Source organism: Channa argus, chromosome 12, assembly GCF_033026475.1.
Source record: "Channa argus isolate prfri chromosome 12, Channa argus male v1.0, whole genome shotgun sequence".
In the NCBI taxonomy this organism is placed as follows: domain Eukaryota; kingdom Metazoa; phylum Chordata; class Actinopteri; order Anabantiformes; family Channidae; genus Channa; species Channa argus.
Window position 1 is genome coordinate 2,616,717 of NC_090208.1, and position 21,628 is coordinate 2,638,344.

The window sequence follows — 21,628 nt, forward strand, 5'->3', positions numbered from 1 at the left end:
CTTCCTCTTTTGATTGATCCCCAGTGAATCTGAAATGTTGTGGAGGATCAATATTTGTGATGGATGTGATGTTTTCATGTCTGATCTCTGTGGACTGTAGAGAACTGATCAGTCCAAAGAGCAGGACTTCATGTCCAATAACTGCCATGATATTGACCTGATGATTCAAGAAATCATCAGATGATCAGAAAATATTGATGCTTTCAGACTCTCAGACTGATCATTGTTCTTCCAGCTGATCTGGATCTGAAATGTTGCTCTCTGAAACAGACAGGACCTGGTCTTCTGTTTGGCCTCTTTAGAACCTGGGGCTGGATTGACTTTATCTTTGTCTTTGTCTGTCAGACACAGACTGATGACGAGCTGTGTCACAAACATTTCACTGTGTGGATTAACAACAGCAGCTAGAAGCTGTTGCCATAGCAACTCCATCCTCCATCTCCAAACATCAAATGTTGTTTTCTGCTGTGGTTTCATCAGAAATGAGAATAATTCACCCAAAGTCTGTGATTCCTGTCAGTCAGAGCTACAGAATTTTATTACACAAAGATCCAATGAAGGAAAAAGATCCTAATATGTCTGCTGCTGGATTTAGATTCTGTCCAGTTCAGTGTCAATTCAAAGCTCACACTCTCTATAGACTAATAAGTCCTTCTAGACATGGACAGATTAGTGACTCGGCCTTTCTATATTTGTCCACATTGAAGGAGACAACCCTAGTCAGCAGTGTCCTCTCACTCTCCAAGATCTTGTTAAACAAACTAGTCAGAAACTCTACTGCCACCTCTCCTAGACACTTCCATACCTCCACAGGTTTGTCATCAGGACCAACTGCCTTTCCGCTCTTCATCCTCTTCAACGTCCTCCTCACTTCACTCTTACTAATCTTTGCTACTTCCTGCTCCACACCAGTCACCTCTTCTACTCTTCGTTCCCTTTCATTTTCCTCATTCATCAACTCTTCAAAGTTCTCCTTCCATCTTCCCATCACACTCCTGGCACCTGTCAATACATTTCCATCCTTATATTTAATCACACTAACCTGCTGCACATCCTTCCCATCTCTATCTCTTTGTCTGGCCAACCTGTACAAATCCACCTCTCCCTCTTTAGTGTCTAACCTAACATACAAGTCCTCATATGCTCTTTGTTTGGCCTTTGCCACCTCTACCTTCACCTCACGCTGTATCTCCCTGTACTCCTGTCTACTCTCTTCAGTCCTCTCAGTGTCCCACTTCTTCTTAGCTAACCTCTTTCTCTGTATACACTCCTGAACTTCCTCGTTCCACCACCAAGTCTCCTTGTCCGCTTTTCTCTTTCCAGATGACACACCGAGTACCCTCCTACCTGTCTCCCTGATCAAATTAGCTGTAGTGGTCCAGTCATCTAGAAGCACCTCCAAACCACCCAGAGTCTGTCTCAGCTCCTCCCTGAAAATTACACAACATTCTTCCTTTTTCAACTTCCACCACTTCGTCCTCTGCTCTGCCTTTGTCCTCTTCATCTTCCTCACCACCAGCATCATTTTACACACCACCATCCTGTGTTGTCTGGCTACACTCTCCCCTAACAATGCTTTACAGTCACTGATCTCTTTCAGATTACAGCATCTACACAAGATGTCGTCCACCTGAGTGTTTCTACCTCCGCTCTTGTACGTCACGCTATGTTCCTGCCTCTTCTGGAAGAAAGTGTTCACTACAGCCATTTCCATCCTTTTTGCAAAGTCTACCACCATCTGACCTTCTGCGTTCCTGTCCTGAAGACCAAACCTGCCCATCACATTCTCATCACCTCTGTTCCCTTCACCTACATGCCCATTGAAATCTGCACCAATCACCACTCTCTCACCTCTGTGGATGCTCTGCATCACTTCATCTAACTCACTCCAGAATTTCTCCTTCTCTTCTAACTCACATCCTACCTGTGGGGCATAACCACTAACAACATTGAACATCACCCCTTCAACTTCCAGCTTCAGACTCATCAACCTGTCTGATACTCTTTTCACCTCCAGAACATTCCTCACCAACTCCTCTTTCAGTATAACTCCTACTCCATTTCTCTTCCTATCTGACCCATGGTAGAACAACTTGAACCCTGCTCCTAAGCTTCTAGCCTTGCTACCTTTCCACCTGGTCTCCTGGACACACAGTATGTCCACCTTCCTTCTCTGCATCATGTCAACCAACTCTCTAACCTTCCCTGTCAGAGTCCCAACGTTCAAAGTCCCTACTGTCAGTCCTACATTCTTAGTTTCCTCTTCTCTCGCTGCCTACGAATACACCTTCCTCCTCTTCTTCTTCGTCTTCGACCAACAGTGGTCCATTTTCCACCGGTACCCTGTAGGTCAACAGCACCGGTGGCGGTCGATGTTAACCTGGGCCCCGACCGATCCAATATGGAAGTCATTGTCACGATTCGCATGTTTGGTTTGGCATGTGTTTTATGTCGGATGCCCTTCCTGCCACAACCTTCTGCATTTATCCAGACTTGGGACTGGCACAAGAAGACACTGGCTTGTGCCCCCTTGCGGTTGCATTCAGCAGTATCCTCTAACTATTGTCCTCTATTTAAAAACCAAACTCTGGACTTTGTTCTGTTGAATCAGTTGATTTCAGTGCCTGATCACAGCAACATTCTCAGTGTCAGAGAGGACAGAACAATGTCTGTGGAGACATTAGAGGACAGCTCCATGTCTTATCTGTCCACCTAAACACAATTTCAGCTTTTGAAACTAATCCTAGCTTCTTGTTTTCTGCTCTCATGTGCTGATGGACATTTTCATTGTCACTGAAATAAGGTAGAGAGACAGAAAATGTCAAAGACATCCAGCCAGAGCAAACTCACCTTTTCCACCTTTGTCTCCAATTAGACCAACAATCTAATTCATCCCAACACTTGTCTCAAGTTCTGTCTGCAGCTTCACATGATCAAGGACCTTCAAAGTTTCTCTCTGTCACAAATATTCACATTACACTGAAATGATAGTTTGGTTCCAGGAAAATTCATTTCAATTCACTGTTAGAGTCATGAAATAAAGTGAAATACATTCATAGAAACATACTAACAGTAATACTGCAGTTTCTCTTAGTATAAAGATTAACAACAGTTAGCTTAGCATAAAGACTTTAAACTGACCTTTGACCTGGAGCTTCACATCTTTCTTCATCAGGATGTTTCCCTCCCTGCTGTAGATGGTGCAGGTGTAGGTGTCTTTGTCCCAGTCTGTGGGGTATTTCAGGGTCAGACTGAGGTCTCCAGTTTTCAGCAGGTTTCTCTCCATCTCTGTTCGACCTTTGTAAGAACTGTGCTGTTCTTTAGGCTGATCAGAGCCGTTCTGATACACATGGACTCTAACAGTATATGGACTTAGTTTCCACTCCACTCTGACGTCTTCAGGCAGGTGAACTGTGGTTTTACAGGGCAGCTGGACAGACTCCACCCCTGAATCCACCTCCACCATCTGTGGGACTGAGAGGACAACAAAGCTCAACATCATGTGGACAGACAGAAGCAGCAGCTCTGACACATTTTCTTTGAGTGGATGAAGTGAAAACATGTTTGATTGGTTCCAGTCTGAAATGTCTCCATGTAACAGAGACAGTGTTGTCTTTCTCTTCAGTCCCTCAGTTTGGTTGTTAAACCTTTATTTCCTGTCTCTGACAGAGAATCACTGTCCCATCATCTGACTTCACTAACACTCAGTAAATGATATGAAGTCAAACACGTTTGTTTCCTATCAGTGAAAGTTACAAACTAAATGTTGACAGGATCAGATTTGATGGAGGATCTGGGAGCAGATTGATAGATATGAAATGAAACAAAGCTTTCAGACATTTCTAGGAGAATCTGGATCAATCTGATCACTCTAATCATTTCTAAATCAGCCTGATCTTTGTAGGATCTCAGACGACTGAAATCTTTCAAACTAAATCCCTCTGAAATATCAGAGACCATAGAGGCTTTAAATGCTGCTGCTGCAGCAGGACCACACTGTCTGTCAGCTGACAACACGTCCTCTTTTGGACATGGATCAGGAATCATATGAGAGCAGCTGCCTTCTGAATTCACTGAGAACTTCCTGATCATGTTCCTGCCAAAGCCTGGTCAAAGTAATACACAGTGTGACAACAGGAGTCTGATCAGAAAATGCTGTGTGAGACTGATATCAGCTGAGATTTGGGAGAAATCTTCGCTTTGATACAGATGTGTTTAAATTAATTTTCTATTCTAATGCTATTCTCACTATACCTTCTCCCATTGGGCTCTATTCTGGAAAAACACAGCTTCTTCTTCCACTGTTATGCAGATGATATTCAAATCTATCTCCCACAGGATCGATTTGAAGATTTTAATTTTGGTTTTTAAGGCACTGAAAGGTCTTGCTCCACCTTATTAATCCGACCTCCTAAAGCCACATACACAATCTAGATCATTGCGCTCACAGGAGCAGAGCCTGCTGGCAGGTCCCTCACACCAGATAAAGAGATGGGGGGACTGTGCTTCCTGTGTAGTAGCAGCTACTCTCTGGAACAATCTTCCATTATAACTGTGTCTGACTCCAGATTTAATGTCTTTTAAATCAGAACTCAAAACACAGCAGTAAGACGCCATATTTATTCATTTATTCATCTACTTATGTCTTTTTATTTATTGATTGGTTTGTGTCTTTTCTCTTACAGTATTTTAATGGTACGTTTTATTTAGACTGAGCAGCTCAATTATTTTATTCATGTAATAGTTTTAAATTGGGTTTCAGATTTTATTACCTTTTAATACTTCAAGCATTTATCTGCAGTTCTGTAGATTATGTTTAATGACATTTCTGCATTTTTTACATTTTAAATCTCTTATTATTTTTACTGTAAATCACTTTCCAACAACCAGCAGGTTGTTGGAAAGTGATTTACAGACGTCTTATCATCAGAGTCAATGAAGAAAAGGCTTTTTGGGCCCCACCTGGATTTTTTATTGCAGTAACACGAGTGAGCAGCTGTTTTTTCTAAGAGTGAAATGGTCTCTAACAGTCACAGGAGCTGCAGCCCCCTCAACCCCACATCAGTGACACTGTGATATAAACAGGCAGAGTTCAAATAATATTCATTCTAATTTATATTTCAGTGATTCATTCATATCAATCTGATGAGTCCCACTAATCTAGAGGCCTCACGGCCCAGTGTGACGGCAGGACTCACATACCTCATCAGTCTTTGGTTTCTTGAGTCAATTCAGAGACAGAGAAATAAGACCAGTTACATTTAACCAAGTTGATCAAAGGTTCCATAAGGGATTCATTTGACCAGAGCTGCTGCTACTACAGCTGACACCTAATAACTCTTGTTGTTTCTCAGCTGCTCACAACTAAAACTACCTGATCATTTTACTGTTGTGATGACAAACTGATGAAATAAACAGTTGTTAGTGTTTGTTCCTGTTTCATTCTATCTGTCAGTTATTATACAGCAGCTTTCAATCTTTGACATTAAACTCGTTTGATTCCAACTTTAAAAACCATCACTAAGTTGGACCTGAACATTTTCTGTTGACTGTCTTTACTTTCTCCATGTTTCTGTAGCATCCTGACTTTGTCTTTTCTTTCTCTGAAAGATGAAACTAGTAACAAAAGTCAAAGGTGCACAGTGTTAGTTACTGTAGCTCTAGTTTAACTAGTTGATATAGTGACGATAACTAGCTGTGAAGTTACTAACAACAAGATGAGCTGAACTGTTCAAATCACATCATGTTAGCTCACTTTAGACTCACAACAAACTATTTGATCTCAGTTTTGGATCTTTCCAGTTCACTCTGATTGGCTCTGTGCTCCATGACACCAGACCCTGCAGTGTTTCCAGCCTGTTAGTTTGACCATGAAGTCTACGTTTGTTTTAAAGTCCTCGTAGCACAAGTGGGCAGTGAATTAGTAGCTCGTGTTAACAGAAAATGTGGTTCTGAGGCAGGATGAACTGTTACAAAAACTGTTACAATCTGCTGGAGGTCTCAGGTCTCATGGTTTGTGCTTCCTGTTCTGCATGTGTGAACTGGATTTCTTGAGGTAATGTGACTAAAATAATTCAGATCTGTCCAACCAGAATTTAAGACATTTGAAGACTTTTTAAGGACCTGCAGACACAGTGCAAGACTGAAAACAGCTTATCCTAAACATTTAAACTGACCTTTGACCTGGAGCATCACATATTTCTTCATCAGGATGTTTCCCTCCCTGCTGTAGACGGTGCAGCTGCAGGCTCCTCTTTCTTCATCTGTGGGGTATTTCAGGGTCAGACTGAGGTCTCCAGTTTTCAGCAGGTTTCTGTTCATCTCTGTTCGACCTTTGTAAAGATAGAACTGTTCTTCAGGCTGGTCAGAGCCGTTCTGATACACATGTATCATCCAGTCTTTACTGTTCTTCCACTGCACTTTGGCGTCTACAGGCAGACGGACTGTGGTTTTGCAGGGCAGCTGGACAGACTCCACCCCTGAATCCACCTCCACCTGGTAGACTGAGAGGATAACAAAGCACAGCATCATGTGGACAGACAGCAGCAGCATCTCTGATGGTAACAGGACCTCACTGTCCCATGAAGACACTCAGGAACTACTTATTGTGACTGATTCTCAGTTTGGTTGTGATTTGTTCCTCACTCTCAGTCTGTCTCAACAGTCAAGGAGCAACAAGAGTAAAGATGTGAACCATCAGCATTATGGGTAATGTAGTAGTAGAGACATACCTGACATGAAATACTGACGGAAATGTACTAAAAGACCCCCAGCAACAATCAGAAGAACCAGGAGAACCAGGAGAGCTTTGGCCCAGGATGGAAATCGTTCTGTGGAGAACATGAAGAACAACATGACCTCTGACCTCTGACCTGTATCTACAGCACTGACCTCTGACCTGTCACTGACCTTTGACCTGCAGCTGTACGTCTGTCACTGTCTGTTGAAATCCCAACTGTCTGACAGAGCAGGTGTAGGTTCCACTGTCAGACAGTTGCAGTTCTGTCAGATTCAGACTGAGGTCTCCAGTTTCCAGAGCATCAGGCATCATCGATGTTCGGCCGCTGTAAAGCTGGTTCTGGTTTTTAAGTTCATCACCTTCCTGCTGACGCTGGTGGATGGTTGAAGGACTGAGATCAGAGCGGCTCCACATCACTGTGGGGTCGACCAGTTCAGAAGTGGGAAACTGACAGTGCATCAGGACAAACTGGTCCCCTTCATACATGTCCACAGCTGAGACATGCTGGGAAACTGTGAGGACACACAAACAGAGAGGGTCCATCTCAGCAGCCTTATTTCATGTCTCATTACTCGTCGGTTCTCAGGTGAGTCAGAAACCAACCTGGTCCTGTTTGTGATTGGACGCTGCAGCTGATCAGGCTGCTTTGAAACCACATCACCACAGTTTAACACCAACAACACTGACAAACACCAGAACCAACTCAGGATCCTGGTTCTCACTGGTTAGAGGTTTTCCGTGGGATTTTTAAATGACATATCACACTTTGTATTTCACATTAACACATGAATGTGTATGTTTGTTCATTGTAGGTGGTGAAAACATATCAAAGTATTTTTTAAAGTATCAGTGAGTTGACACAGGGCTCAGTGGGACGTGACATATTCTGATGGACTAAAATGTAACTGCTGTATGTCCAGAACATTTTTACTGAACCAGAGAAACTAGAAATGAGATTGTTGCTTTGTGAACCTTCAATATTCCTCAACCTGAAACAGAGACAACATCTATGTTCACATGTTGATGAATGGTGTAAAAATGAAGTTTGTTTATTGGCAAAAATAAACTGAAATAATTCACTTCATAACTTCCTCTTCATCTATAACATTTATCAGTTTAAGGTTGGATCACATAACCTGAAGTTTGCAGATTCATGTCAATATTTAGGTTTTTATATTGATGAAAATGTGAATGTTATGTTTCCTGCTGAATCAGCAGGTGGAGCTTTGAGAGGGTCAATGGTCAAAGTAAAAACCTCAAAGACATAAGTTAATATAGCAGCTTCATTATTTGTCCACGTGTGTCAGTCTGTGTGTCTGTGCTGGGATTTGTATTTCAGTCTGTTTGTGGGTCTCTACATACATTTGTAAATATCTACATTTAATATGTGTGTACATGTAAAATAATGTACAAATGTATTCACTCAAAAACTGAATGTAAATGTCTTTAATTCTTTGTGTTTTTAGCTAAAAGTGCTGGAAAACCTCACAATTGGCTCTTTGTAAGTCACGGGTGGGTCACAGCTCACAGTGGGCTACAATAATGATGCCATAGATGGGAGTTTTCAGACATACTCCACATTTTCCAAGCTTGTGTGAGTCCTGTGCATCATTGTGTGTTTGTGCTCACAGAAATATTTCTATGTTGGTGTGTTTTTGCTTTTTAAACAACTGAGAACATTTTCAACCCAATCGAAAACCGTATGAACCACAGATGGTCTTAAATCTGAGGACTTTGCAGACGACTTCCAAAAGAAAACAGCCACCATCAGGTCTGACATCAGCCAAGCACACAGTCCCATTACAGAGACATGTGGACAATGTGAAGACACACTGGACAGTTTTGTTCTGGTTGAAGGTTTTATCTAAACTGAAGTCTTCCACCTGTGGTCTTCACCCAATTCCTCCTTTTTAAAAATGTCTGATGAGGTTTTAACTATTGTTACCAACTTTTCCCTGCAGCTCTTAAAAGTGCACTTGTTCAAGCTGTTTTTAAAAAAGCAGCTCAGATCCATCCACACCCAGTAGCTACAGACCTATTTCCAATGTCCCATTTTGAAGAAAACGTTTAGAGAAACTAGTTAAATATCTCATAAACCAGTTACAGTTGATTCCTGACAGGAACCAGAAGGAGAGAACACATTACACCTATTTTAAAGTCCTTACACTGGCTGCCTGTCAGCTTCTGTACTGATTTTAAAATTCTCCTCCTTGTTGTTAAAGCTCTTCATGGTCTTACAGCAGCCGACTTGTCTGACATACTTCCAGTATATGAACCAGTCTGTGCTCTCAGATCCTCTGACTCGAATCTTTGAGTTGTTCCAATGTGAAGGACAAAGAGTTTTTGGTGAAGGAGCATTTAGCCTGGATTTTGATTCAAATATTGTATGTGCAATATTCATTTATTGCATTTATTAACATGTCGTTTATTTTATCTGTTACTTTCTTTTATTCTCTTTTGTAAATTTTCACATGTTTTATTCATCATTGTCTTTATCTATTTTCAATTTTTTAAATTATTTGTCTTTATTATTTTTCCCTTTATATTAGCAACTACACAATTTATAAACTCAAATAGATTTTTGAATATGAATGATGCACAAAGACTTTTTTACATGTAAAACATTTAAATTAGACAGATATTTACAGAAAACCTGGGAGAGAAGAAAATTAATTCTTCTTTATCAATTAAATAGAGAATGTTCTAATTTTTGTATATGTGTAACTCAGAGAAGTATCTTTGTGATCGTATTTTAGATGAGCCACATGTTTTAGTTTGAGACCAAAAAATCTATTTACCAACTAACTAACATAAAGTCAATATATTATCCTATTTCTGTGTAATACCTTCATATCATTTTCACTGCTGCTGTGTCTTGGAGTTTAACCAAGATATTTTTTTTTATTCTTGTTCATCTTTACCTGAGATTTCACCTCTTAAAGTCCAGACCAGGAAAATCAGAAACTCAAAACATTTCTGCTTCAACATCCACTTCAAATGACTGCTGGCTGTCTGAACTCCTCTATCCTCACATCTTTTCCTTCCATCTGTCCATCACGTCTTCAGCAGGAGGACTAACACTCAGAGAAAAGACAGGACTGATGGAGACGTGGAGACACTTCATGTGTTTCTCTCAGAGAGGAGAAGAAATCAAATCTTTGATTTGGTTTGTTTCAATCTTGTAAGAAGTGATGTGAAGGTGTTGTGGTTGGACAGGTGTTGAAGGACTGGGACAAAGTGAATGTGTCCTCTGCAGTGTGAGCAGCCTGGAAACTCAACATTTGTCTGAATGAAGCCCAACATTTCCATCCACATTTGATGCTGCTCTCAGCAAAAAGACCACAGCAAAGGATCATTGTTACTGCTGGGAACACAAGCTGTGAGAAGATGAAGAAGCTACAGGGACAGAATCCTGAAGAAGACAACTGAGGACAGTCTGACACATCCAGGAGGATTTCATCCAACACACACATGGATCAGTGAGTGCTTTCATTCTTATTTGTACTTGCTGTACTTTTGACCTTGGACCTGTTAATGATCTACCAGCTTCACCCATTTGGACGTGTTTACCTGGACTGTACAATAAAAAGCTGAATAACATCTGTTGCTTTTTATCACTTTATTTTAACATCCTGGACAGAGTCATTGCTGAAACTGAAAATCTGATTTCAAAGTAAAGTCCGGACCTGATGAAGACAGGTCCTAAATCTGGTGGTCTGCCATCTATGCTTTTAACCCAGTTCCCTCCTCTGCTTTTCAAAACATTTTTATTAATTTTTCCTTCATTGTCTGATGAGGTTTGAATTATTCTCAACCACTCTGTGCAAATGGGTGTTTTCCCTACAGCTCTCTTTACTTATTAAACCTGTTTTTAAAAAAGCAGCTCAGATCCATCCACACCCAGTAGCCACAGTCCAATTTCTCAGAATCTTTCTCGTCCTATTCTTAAACACATTTTTTAGAGAAATTAGTTCTTACAATACAACAAGTTGGGTAGTGTTTCAGTGTGTTTCTGCACTCGTCACAGTACAGAGACAGTTTGACAGCTTCCTGCTCGTCTCCTCTGTTTGCACAGGCGTCACACACTGTGACACTTATCAAGTTCTCACTAGGTCACAAAAATCTAGACTATAGGTTTTTGAATGTCAGCAGATACTGTGCATAATAAACATGAATTCACAAATACTTCATGTATTTATTGTCATCACAGTCTCCCATAAGTGCAACATTGTTACCTAATGTCTATAATAACTTGTGCATAAATGATTCATTACTATAAACAATATAGTGCTAATAACTGAAGTAGTTGAATCTCTATTCAACTATTTTAAAGTATTTGTTTTTTTCTTGAAAGTGTCCGCTACGCAACCGAACTTTCCTGTTGAACAAGGCCTTTAGCAAAAATGTAGATTTTACACATTTTACTTTTCTTATTATAGTTTTTAATTTGTTAAAGAAAAATCTTTATTTTTTTTTTTAAATATAGGCTTAAGTAATACATTGTAAAATAGGACTGTATAAAAACACTCACCTGTAAAATATGCCATGTTTTCCAAAGGCTTTTGATATTGTAAGGAGATAGAGGGGAGGGGATGGGGAGGAGAGACCTCTGTGATGAACAAACATGTATTTTTGCAGATTGTCGGTGCATTTTGTCTGGAAGCAGAGGCTGATGTTTGAAACGTGAGAGAAAATACAGTTTACAGCACTGTCTTCATCAGGTCCGGACTTTACTTTGAAATCAGATTTTCAGTTTCAGCAATGACTCTGTCCAGGATGTTAAAATAAAGTGATAAAAAGCAACAGATGTTATTCAGCTTTTTATTGTACAGTCCAGGTAAACACGTCCAAATGGGTGAAGCTGGTAGATCATTAACAGGTCCAAGGTCAAAAGTACAGGAAGTACAAATGAGAATGAAAGCATTAAGCAGCAGTGACATGTCTGCAGGGATCAGAGATGGTTGCTAGTGGAACTGACACTGTGTCCACACAGACAGTATAACATGAGCAGCACGTCAGCAGAACTGATGTCCTGAAGCTGTTTGTGAAGATGAAGATGTTTGTGGTGTTTGTGATCCTCGTACACGGTAAGATCACCTTCCTCCCTCGGATCTGACTGATCCAATGTTTTTAATCTTGATTTGATTCCTCTTGAACTGATCCATGTGTTTGTTGGATGTGTCAGACTGTCCTCAGTTGTCTTCTTCAGGATTCTGTCCCTGTAGCTTCTGCATCTTCTCACAGCTTGTGTTCCCAGCAGTAACAATGATCCTTTGCTGTGGTCTTTTTGCTGACAGCAGCATCAGATGTGGATGGAAATGTTGGGCTTCATTCAGACAAATGTTGATGTTCCAGGCTGCTCACACTGCAGAGGACACATTCACTTTGTCCCAGTCCTTCAACACCTGTCCAACCACAACACCTTCACATCACTTCTTACAAGATTGAAACAAACCAAGTCAAAGCTTTGATTTCTTCTCCTCACTGAGAGAAACACATGAAGTGTCTCCACGTCTCCATCAGTCCTGTCTTTTCTCTGAGTATTAGTCCTCTTGCTGAAGACGTGATGGACAGATGGAAGGAAAAGATGTCTCTGTACTGTGATGAGGACAGAAACCTGACTGAAACATTTCTAACTTGTTGGTTGTGTTAAGAAAATTGCTAGTTGTGTAAAAACTAGTTTCTCTAAACGTTTTCTTCAAAATGGGACATTGGAAATAGGTCTGTAGCTACTGGGTGTGGATGGATCTGAGCTGCTTTTTTAAAAACAGCTTGAACAAGTGCACTTTTAAGAGCTGCAGGGAAAAGTTGGTAACAATAGTTAAAACCTCATCAGACATTTTTAAAAAGGAGGTGGGAATTGGGTGAAGAGCACAGGTGGAAGACTTCAGTTTAGATAAAACCTTCCTGAGTGTTTCAGCATCAACCAGAACAAAACTGTCCAGTGTGTCTTCACATTGTCCACTACTACCAACTACCGTTGGACTTAATGGTGGACGGTGACGTCCACCATGACTGATGATCATCTGGAAGTGTGCTTGAGGCTGACTATCAGCAGCTACTGTCCCGACTATGCAGCCCTGGCTGATTCTATTCAGTGCAAGTCATCAGAGTAAAGTAATGACAAAAAATGTAGAATTGTATTGTGTAATATGGCTTCATGTAGCTACATATGAAGAATTCTCAATATATTCATTAATAAATATGTTTTGTATTTTTACAGTAGGTAGATTATTTTGATTTGTTCATTTTATAAGTAGCTCATAAGCGGAAAAAGTGTGGGCACCTCTGGTTTAAACTATAAATTAAATAGACGTTTCCCATCATGTCTTGAGGTTTTGTAGTTGGTGTAGAGCAACTGTGGCGCCTGGATCCAAAAACTTGATGTCACGAGTTGTTTATGTTTGTGTGACATCAGAGAAAGTCGAACAAAAATCTAATCAGCATGTAAAAGTCTGTGTTTACATGTGGAACCACTGTGATTGTGTATTGGACTTAGATCACTTCCAGAACATGGTTCCCTCTGTGTTCTACTGGTTTGGAACGTCTCCTTTGAGACACATATGCAAACCTGAAGCTGCAGCTGTTGCTGTGTTCACATGCTGCTCACGCTACATAGCTGACTAGTCTCTGTCTTCTGTGGCTCCATCATTACTGGACTTTGGCCTTTTGTTCATTACTTCAATTATTCCAAATATATCAGCATCTATCAGTGCATTAGATTTTGGTTTAATAATCTGCCATCTGCAAAGTAACTAACCCCACAATTCCAGTGGGACTGGCTGTGTTGTTGGTTGTGTTAAGAAAATTGCTAGTTGTGTAAAAACTAGTTTTCTTCAAAATGGGACATTGGAAATAGGTCTGTAGCTGCTGGGTGTGGATGGATCTGAGCTGCTTTTTTAAAAACAGCTTGAACAAGTGCACTTTTAAGAGCTGCAGGGAAAAGTTGGTAACAATAGTTAAAACCTCATTAGACATTTTTAAAAAGGAGGTGGGAATTGGGTGAAGAGCACAGGTGGAAGACTTCAGTTTAGATAAAACCTTCAACCAGAACAAAACTGTCCAGTGTGTCTTCACATTGTCCACATGTCTCTGTAATGGGACTGTGTGCTTGGCTGATGTCAGACCTGATGGTGGCTGTTTTCTTTTGGAAGTCGTCTGCAAAGTCCTCAGATTTAAGACCATCTGTGGTTCATATGGTTTTTGATTGGGTTGAAAATGTTCTCAGTTGTTTAAAAAGCAAAAACACACCAACATAGAAATATTTCTGTGAGCACCAACACAGAATGATGCACAGGACTCACACAAGCTTGGAAAATGTGGAGTATGTCTGAAAACTCCCATCTATGGCATCATTATTGTAGCCTAAGCATTTGTCTACATGTGTGGAGAGTTTGTGTAACTGTGTCTTAATCAGTGTGTCTGTGCTGTGACTTGAATTTCAGTCAGTTTGTGTGTCTACACAAATCTGTAACTGTAAATAATTTAAATTGTTTATATGTAAAATCCATTTCCACTCAAAAAACTAAATATCTTTAATTATTTGTGAAAACTCTTAGTTTTTAGCTAAAAGTGCTGGAAAGCTTCACAATTGGGAGATTTGTCTGCATTTGATAAATCGTCTCTGCCCTCAGCTTGGGCTCACAGGCTCACGCTTACAGGCTGTGTACAGTTTCAGCTCAAAATGTGCCTTTAGGCAAAATTATACTTCTCTGCCAGTATGTGTAACTGTTGTTACTTACGCAGAGAAAGGAATTGTGTGTAGCTTGTAATTGCAGAGGCCCCGGTGTGCAAACCTCCCAAATCCCAACAACGCCTTGGGTGGACATGTGCGTTGAACAAGAATTAGATAAAGTCGGGATTGAAACTGGAATAGAAGCAGAAAAAAGAAGAATGGTAAAGAAAAGGAAAGTAAGAAAACTCGGTTTGATAACATACTGTTCTTCACATGGGACACAAACTATTTGGTTAATGAAAACTGAAATAGTTTTACAATTTACCATTTGGTCTTTGAAGTGACTTCCTGTTATCTCTTAAAATATTCACAGGTTTCTTCAAAAACAACAAAGGACAGAACATTGCTGTCTATCAAATCCATCACATCCTCATCTGAGCAATGGCTGCAGGGAACAAGGGAACTCCAGAGGCTTCACATACTTTCTCTTGTCTTTGTAATTGATTACTATGAAAATATAATAGATATGTTTAGTTGTTTATTGGATTTACTCAAGTATCATTTTGTGTCCTTAGAGTTACTCTATGCAGCAATGTTAGAAATCTGTTTAATCATATCACAGCATTTCTGATTATTTCTGTGGAAAACTAATGTGGTTCATTCCACACAGTAACAAATTACTTGTGGGTATTTATATTGATATTTGTACTGCAGTATTTTGCCTTTTGAATGTACTGTATGTTTGTTGGTCCTTTAAGTAGCAGATCAGACCAGAACAAACACAGTTGGTCCAGTTTGTCTGACTCATGGGCCACTGGTAGGAAGCTGAAGTCTTTGTGCCACAGATCAAAACATTTTCCCAAATGGACCCTCTCTGTCTGTGTGTCCTCACAGTTTCCCAGCATGTCTCAGCTGTGGACATGTATGAGGGAGACCAGTTTGTCCTGATGCACTGTCAGTTTCCCACTTTTGACGTGGACACTCTCGCGGTGGTGTGGAGCCGCTCTGATCTCAGTCCTTCAACCGTCCACCAGCGTCAGCAGGAAGGTGATGAACTTAAAAACCAGAACCAGCTTTACAGCGGCCGAACATCAATGATGCCTGATGCTCTGGAAACTGGAGACCTCAGTCTGAATCTGACAGAACTGCAACTGTCTGACAGTGGAACCTACACCTGCTCCGTCAGAAATGGATTTGGATTTCAACAGACAGTGACAGATGTACAGCTGCAGGTCAAAGGTCAGTAACAGGTCAGAGGCCAGTGCTGTAGATACAAGTCTGAGGTCAGAGGTCATGTTGTTCTTCATGTTCTCCACAGAACGATTTCCATCCTGGGCCAAAGTTCTCCTGGTTCTCCTGGTTCTTCTGATTGTTGCTGGGGGTCTTTTAGTACATTTCCGTCACTATTTCATGTCAGGTATGTCTCTACTACTACATTACCCATAATGCTGATGGTTCACATCTTTACTCTTGTTGCTGCTTGACTGTTGAGACAGACTGAGAGTGAGGAACAAATCAGTCACAATAAGTAGTTCCTGAGTGTCTTCATGGGACAGTGAAGTCCCGTTAACATTAGAGCTGCTGCTGCTGTCTGTCCACATGATGCTGTGCTTTGTTGTCCTCTCAGTCTACAAGGTGGAGGTGGATTCAGGGGTGGAGTCTGTCCATCTGCCCTGCAAAACCACAGTCTGTCTGCCTGTAGACGCCAAAGTGCAGTGGAAGAACAGTGAAGACAAGATGATACATGTGTATCAGAACGGCTCTGATCAGCCTGAAGAACAGTTCTATCTTTACAAAGGTCGAACAGAGATGAAGAGAAACCTGCTGAAAACTGGAGACCTCAGTCTGACCCTGAAATACCCCACAGATGAAGAAAGAGGAGCCTGCAGCTGCACCGTCTACAGCAGGGAGGGAAACATCCTGATGAAGAAAGTAGTGATGCTCCAGGTCAAAGGTCAGTTTAAATGTTTACGATAAACTGTTTTCAGTCTTGCACTGTGTCTGCAGGTCTTTAAAAACTCTTAAAATTTCTTAAATTCTGGTTGGACTGGTTATTTTAGTCACATCACCTCAAGAAATCCAGTTCACACATGCAGAACAGGAAGCACAAAGTAACTAGCAGTTAGTTACTAACAGTAACTAACACTGTGCACCTTTGACTTTTGTTACTAGTTTTATCTTTCAGAGAAAGAAAAGACAAAGTCAGGATGCTACAGAAACATGGAGAAAGTAAAGACAGTCAACAGAAAATGTTCAGCTCCAACTTAGTGATGGTTTTTAAAGTTGGAATCAAACGAGTTTAATGTCAAAGATTGAAAGCTGCTGTATAATAACTGACAGATAGAATGAAACAGGAACAAACACTAACAACTGTTCATTTCATCAGTTTGTCATCACAACAGTAAAATGATCAGGTAGTTTTAGTTTTGAGCAGCTGAGAAACAACAAGAGTTATTAGTTGTCAGCTGTAGTAGCAGCAGCCCTGGTCAAATGAATCACTTATGGAACCTTTTGATTTGTCTGTCTCTGAAATGACTAAAGAAACTAAAGGCTGATGAGGTGTGTGAGTCCTGCCGTCACACTGGGCCGTGAGGCCTCTAGATTAGTGGGACTCATCAGATTGATATGAATGAATCACTGAAATATAAATTAGAATGAATATTATTTGAACTCTGCCTGTTTATATCACAGTGTCACTGATGTGGGGTTGAGGGGGCTGCAGCTCCTGTGACTGTTAGAGACCATTTCACTCTTAGAAAAAACAGCTGCTCACTCGTGTTACTGCAATAAAAAATCCAGGTGGGGCCCAAAAAGCCTTTTCTTCATTGACTCTGATGATAAGACGTCTGTAAATCACTTTCCAACAACCTGCTGGTTGTTGGAAAGTGATTTACAGTAAAAATAATAAGAGATTTAAAATATATAAAATGCAGAAATGTCATAAAACATAATCTACAGAACTGCAGATAAATGCTTGAAGTATTAAAAGGAAATAAAAATCTAACAACCAATTTAAAACTAATACATGAATTAAATAATTGAGCTGCTCAGTCTAAATAAAACATACCATTAAAATACTGTAAGAGAAAAGACACAAACCAATCAATAAATAAAAAGACATAAGTAGATGAATAAATGAATAAATATGGCGTCTTACTGCTGTGTTTTGAGTTCTGATTTAAAAGACATTAAATCTGGAGTCAGACACAGTTATAATGGAAGATTGTTCCAGAGAGTAGCTGCTACTACACAGGAAGCACAGTCCCCCCATCTCTTTATCTGGTGTGAGGGACCTGCCAGCAGGCTCTGATCCTGTGAGCGCAATGATCTAGATTTTCTATGTGGCTTTAGGAGGTCGGATAAATAAGGTGGAGCGAGACCTTTCAGTGCCTTAAAAACCAAAGTTAAAATCTTCAAATCGATCCTGTGGGAGATAGATTTGAATATCATCTGCATAACAGTGGAAGAAGAAGCTGTGTTTTTCCAGAATAGAGCCCAATGGGAGAAGGTATAGTGAGAATAGCATTAGAATAGAAAATTAATTTAAAAACATCTGTATCAAAGCGAAGAATTCTCCCAAATCTCAGCTGATTTCTGTCTCACACAGCATTTTCTGATCAGACTCCTGTTGTCACACTGTGTATTAGTTTGACCAGGCTTTGGCAGGAACATGATCAGGAAGTTCTCAGTGAATTCAGAAGGCAGCTGCTCTCATATGATTCCTGATCCATGTCCAAAAGAGGACGTGTTGTCAGCTGACAGACAGTGTGGTCCTGCTGCAGCAGCAGCATTTAAAGCCCCTATGGTCTCTGATATTTCAGAGGGATTTAGTTTGAAAGATTTCAGTCGTCTGAGATCCTACAAAGATCAGGCTGATTTAGAAATGATTAGAGTGATCAGATTGATCCAGATTGTCCTAGAAATGTCTGAAAGCTTTGTTTCATTTCATATCTATCAATCTGCTCCCAGATCTTCCATCAAATCTGATCCTGTCAACATTTAGTTTGTAACTTTCACTGATAGGAAACAAACATGTGTTTGACTTTCATCATTTACTGAGTGTTAGTGAAGTCAGATGATGGGACAGTGATTCTCTGTCAGAGAGAATAGGAAATAAAGGTTTAACAACCAAACTGAGGGACTGAAGACAAAGACTACACTATCACTATCTCTTTTACATGGAGACATGGAGACATTTCAGACTGGAACCAATCAAACATGTTTTCACTTCATCCACTCAAAGAAAATGTGTCAGAGCTGCTGCTGCTGTCTGTCCACATGATGTTGAGCTTTGTTGTCCTCTCAGTCACACAGGTGGAGGTGGATTCAGGGGTGGAGTCTGTCCAGCTGCCCTGTAAAACCACAGTTCACCTGCCTGAAGACGTCACAGTGGAGTGGAGACTTAGTTCATATACCTTTAAAGTCCATGTGTATCAGAACGGCTCTGACCAGCCTGAAGAACAGTTCTATCTTTACAAAGGTCGAACAGAGATGAAGAGAAACCTGCTGAAAACTGGAGACCTCAGTCTGACCCTGAAATACCCCACAGACTGGGACAAAAAGACCTACACCTGCACCGTCTACAGCAGGGAGGGAAACATCCTGATGAAGAAAGATGTGAAGCTCCAGGTCAAAGGTCAGTTTAAAGTCTTTATGCTAAGCTAACTGTTGTTAATCTTTATACTAAGAGAAACTGCAGTATTACTGTTAGTATGTTTCTATGAATGTATTTCACTTTATTTCATGACTCTAACAGTGAATTGAAATGAATGAGAGAGAGAGGGGGAGACAGAGAGAGACATTCAGAGGGAGAGAGAGAGAGAGAGAGAGACATAGAGAGAGAGGGGGAGAGAGAGAGCGAGAGGGGGAGAGAGACCTTGACATGTTGCATGTTGTTGTTACAGTTTTTTCTACCTCCTTCCTGCTCAAAACATTCTACAATGTTGTGAGCAGGAAGGAGGACGAGTGAGAGACAGAGATGTTAAATTAATACATTTATCTTTTGCACAGCCGACATGAAAAAGTAGTTTATGGGACATTCTGTCCTCGGGTTTTATCATTTGTGGCTTTTTGCACTGAACATTACAGAAGAAGAGAAACTTTAGAAAAAAATCACATATTAAATCACAATATTGATTTAAAAATTCTTTCTGACTGTCTTCTGTCTCCTCTGCAGAGAGAACTCAGGACAAAGATGAGACAGTGGACATCAGGAACAGAAGCAGCTCCACTGATCCAACTCCTCTGATGGGTTATCAATCAGTTTGATCAGTGTGTTGATCAATGTTTGATTATTGATCTGATCTGACTTTGGATGAGAGACAAAATGGAAGTGAAGGAGCTGATGGATGAAAACAGGAGGACACTTTGTCTTCTTGTTCACTCCTGACTCTAACACACTCACTTGATCAATGATGTCACATGTCGATCTGTCAGTTGTGAGGAAGAAGAGGATGAAGAGGAAGTGACAGTGGACAGCCTCAGTAAGAAAAGGAGACATAAGGTCGACTGATTAAAGTCCATCAGTAAATCATTGATTGATCAGAAAAACTCCACCATCTTTGTCTGTAACCAGCTTCTCCTGAAACCAAACACACAGTGACTGAGCACCACCCGTCTGGCTGTGGAGGCCACAGAAACAAACTGCAGCTGCTTCCTCATTTGAAATCCAGACACATGTTGGAGCAGGAACCAGATCTGGAATCTGACAGTGGACAAGAGGAACAAGCTCAGCAACAAAGACTAAAGCAGGATGTTTCTGTGAGGTCAACACTGTCTCCAGAACAGCTGATTTTGTCCTACAACACTGAATCAAACGTCCTGATTCTGTTTCCCTTTGTTAACTGCTGCTGTTCTGGTTCTTTCTGTTCTTCTGGTTCCTTTTAGCAAACACATGTTTTTCTCCCTTTTCTCTTGAATCTGTTAAATCCAGTTTCCTTCTGTAGTAAAGAGTTTGTTGGTTGGATTGGGACTTTTAGAAGAGGGACATTGTCTCCTGGTGATGTCAATAATCCAGGACTGTGTGTGTCTGGGTCCAGTTCATAGATGAAATCTCTGTCAGGCTTTAGATTTCAGTCCACGACTTACAGGGGAAGTACGTGAACTCACTGTGAACTTATTAGTAACAACGATGAACCTCCACAGAACCTAGAGATACATATTAGTTGTAATATGTATCTATATGTAACAAGAATGAAACTTTGGGTAAGAAGAAAAATACCTACAGTGGAAGTATTTGGTAGTTAAGGGAACTTCTTAAATATCACATAGGTATATAATTGCTTATTCTATGAAACACACATGTTTTCTTCTTCTTCTCCAGTTCTGTTTAAACAGCATTGCAGCTCATCAAGCTGCATATCAATGCAACACAAGTCTTTTCACCTCTATGCAGGACGTCTTTTCCCATGAAATCAAAGAAGAATCTAACCTGATCAACCAACACTTGGATCTGTGTTTATTGTATCATTAAGTTGTTTAGAAAACCAAAGTTCAACTGATTTAAATTGTTGCTTTTATGCTTTGAGGTAATAAAAGTAAAAGCATGATTGTTAAAAAGTTCTATATCTAAACCCCTTTGTTACCTGTAGTTATTAATATGAGTAGAACACGTATGTAAACTATCTGTAATATAAACTCATGTATTCAGGCTCTGATGTCACATTTTTCATTCTGTTCTCTGAATAGATCTTTAAAACACGGGGAGCCCAATACTATATCGCCATCTACCGGTCAATCGCAAAGGTAGTGTGGGTAGATCTCATGGAATTAACAAAGTAGACGTCAGTCCATCATCTGTCCTCACTATGACATTTGTCACTTGATTGATTTACAGAGCATCCAGTCTGACATCTGACCTTTTCTGACACATGGTTCACTGCACATGCGCATGTATACAACAGCTCCAAGTGCTGCCAAACTCTAGCAAGCTAGCGACATAGCCATAGTGTGTTTTACTCAGAGAATAACATGCACTGTCAGCAGACACATAATAGCAGTGGTAGTTGTAGACAAAACACCTTTCAGTAGCAACTGCTACAGCTCGTAAACCTGCAACCATACATGTTGAGAGGTGGTTTGAATAATATGCTATAAGTATTAGATCATTTGCTATGGTCTGATAGTCCTAAGCACAGGGTGCTTGAAAGAATCTTACTTAAGTCAGTAAAGTCAGTAAAAGTCAGTCTCTGCTTCTACAGACCAAGTCAGATAGT

General features: G+C 40.4%; 1 protein-coding gene across 1 annotated transcript; it reads left to right on the plus strand.

Annotated features, from left to right (window-relative positions):
* Positions 1 to 11,606: 11,606 nt before the first annotated feature.
* On the plus strand, positions 11,607 to 21,063 carry LOC137137002 (butyrophilin-like protein 2). The gene is made up of 6 exons (XM_067522853.1): positions 11,607 to 11,826; positions 15,309 to 15,653; positions 15,733 to 15,831; positions 16,042 to 16,368; positions 18,721 to 19,050; positions 19,591 to 21,063. The coding sequence occupies exons 1-6, from the start codon at positions 11,790 to 11,792 to the stop codon at positions 19,680 to 19,682; spliced, it is 1,230 nt and encodes a 409-aa protein (XP_067378954.1). The 5' UTR covers positions 11,607 to 11,789; the 3' UTR covers positions 19,683 to 21,063.
* The last annotated feature ends 565 nt before the right edge of the window (positions 21,064 to 21,628 follow it).

Coding starts and splice junctions, on each gene's coding strand:
- LOC137137002 (XM_067522853.1), top strand. CDS start 11,790: ATGAAGATGTTTGTGGTGTTTGTGATCCTCGTACACG. Junction 15,654..15,732: donor TGTACAGCTGCAGGTCAAAG/GTCAGTAACAGG, acceptor TGTTCTCCACAG/AACGATTTCCATCCTGGGCC. Junction 16,369..18,720: donor AGTGATGCTCCAGGTCAAAG/GTCAGTTTAAAT, acceptor TTGTCCTCTCAG/TCACACAGGTGGAGGTGGAT.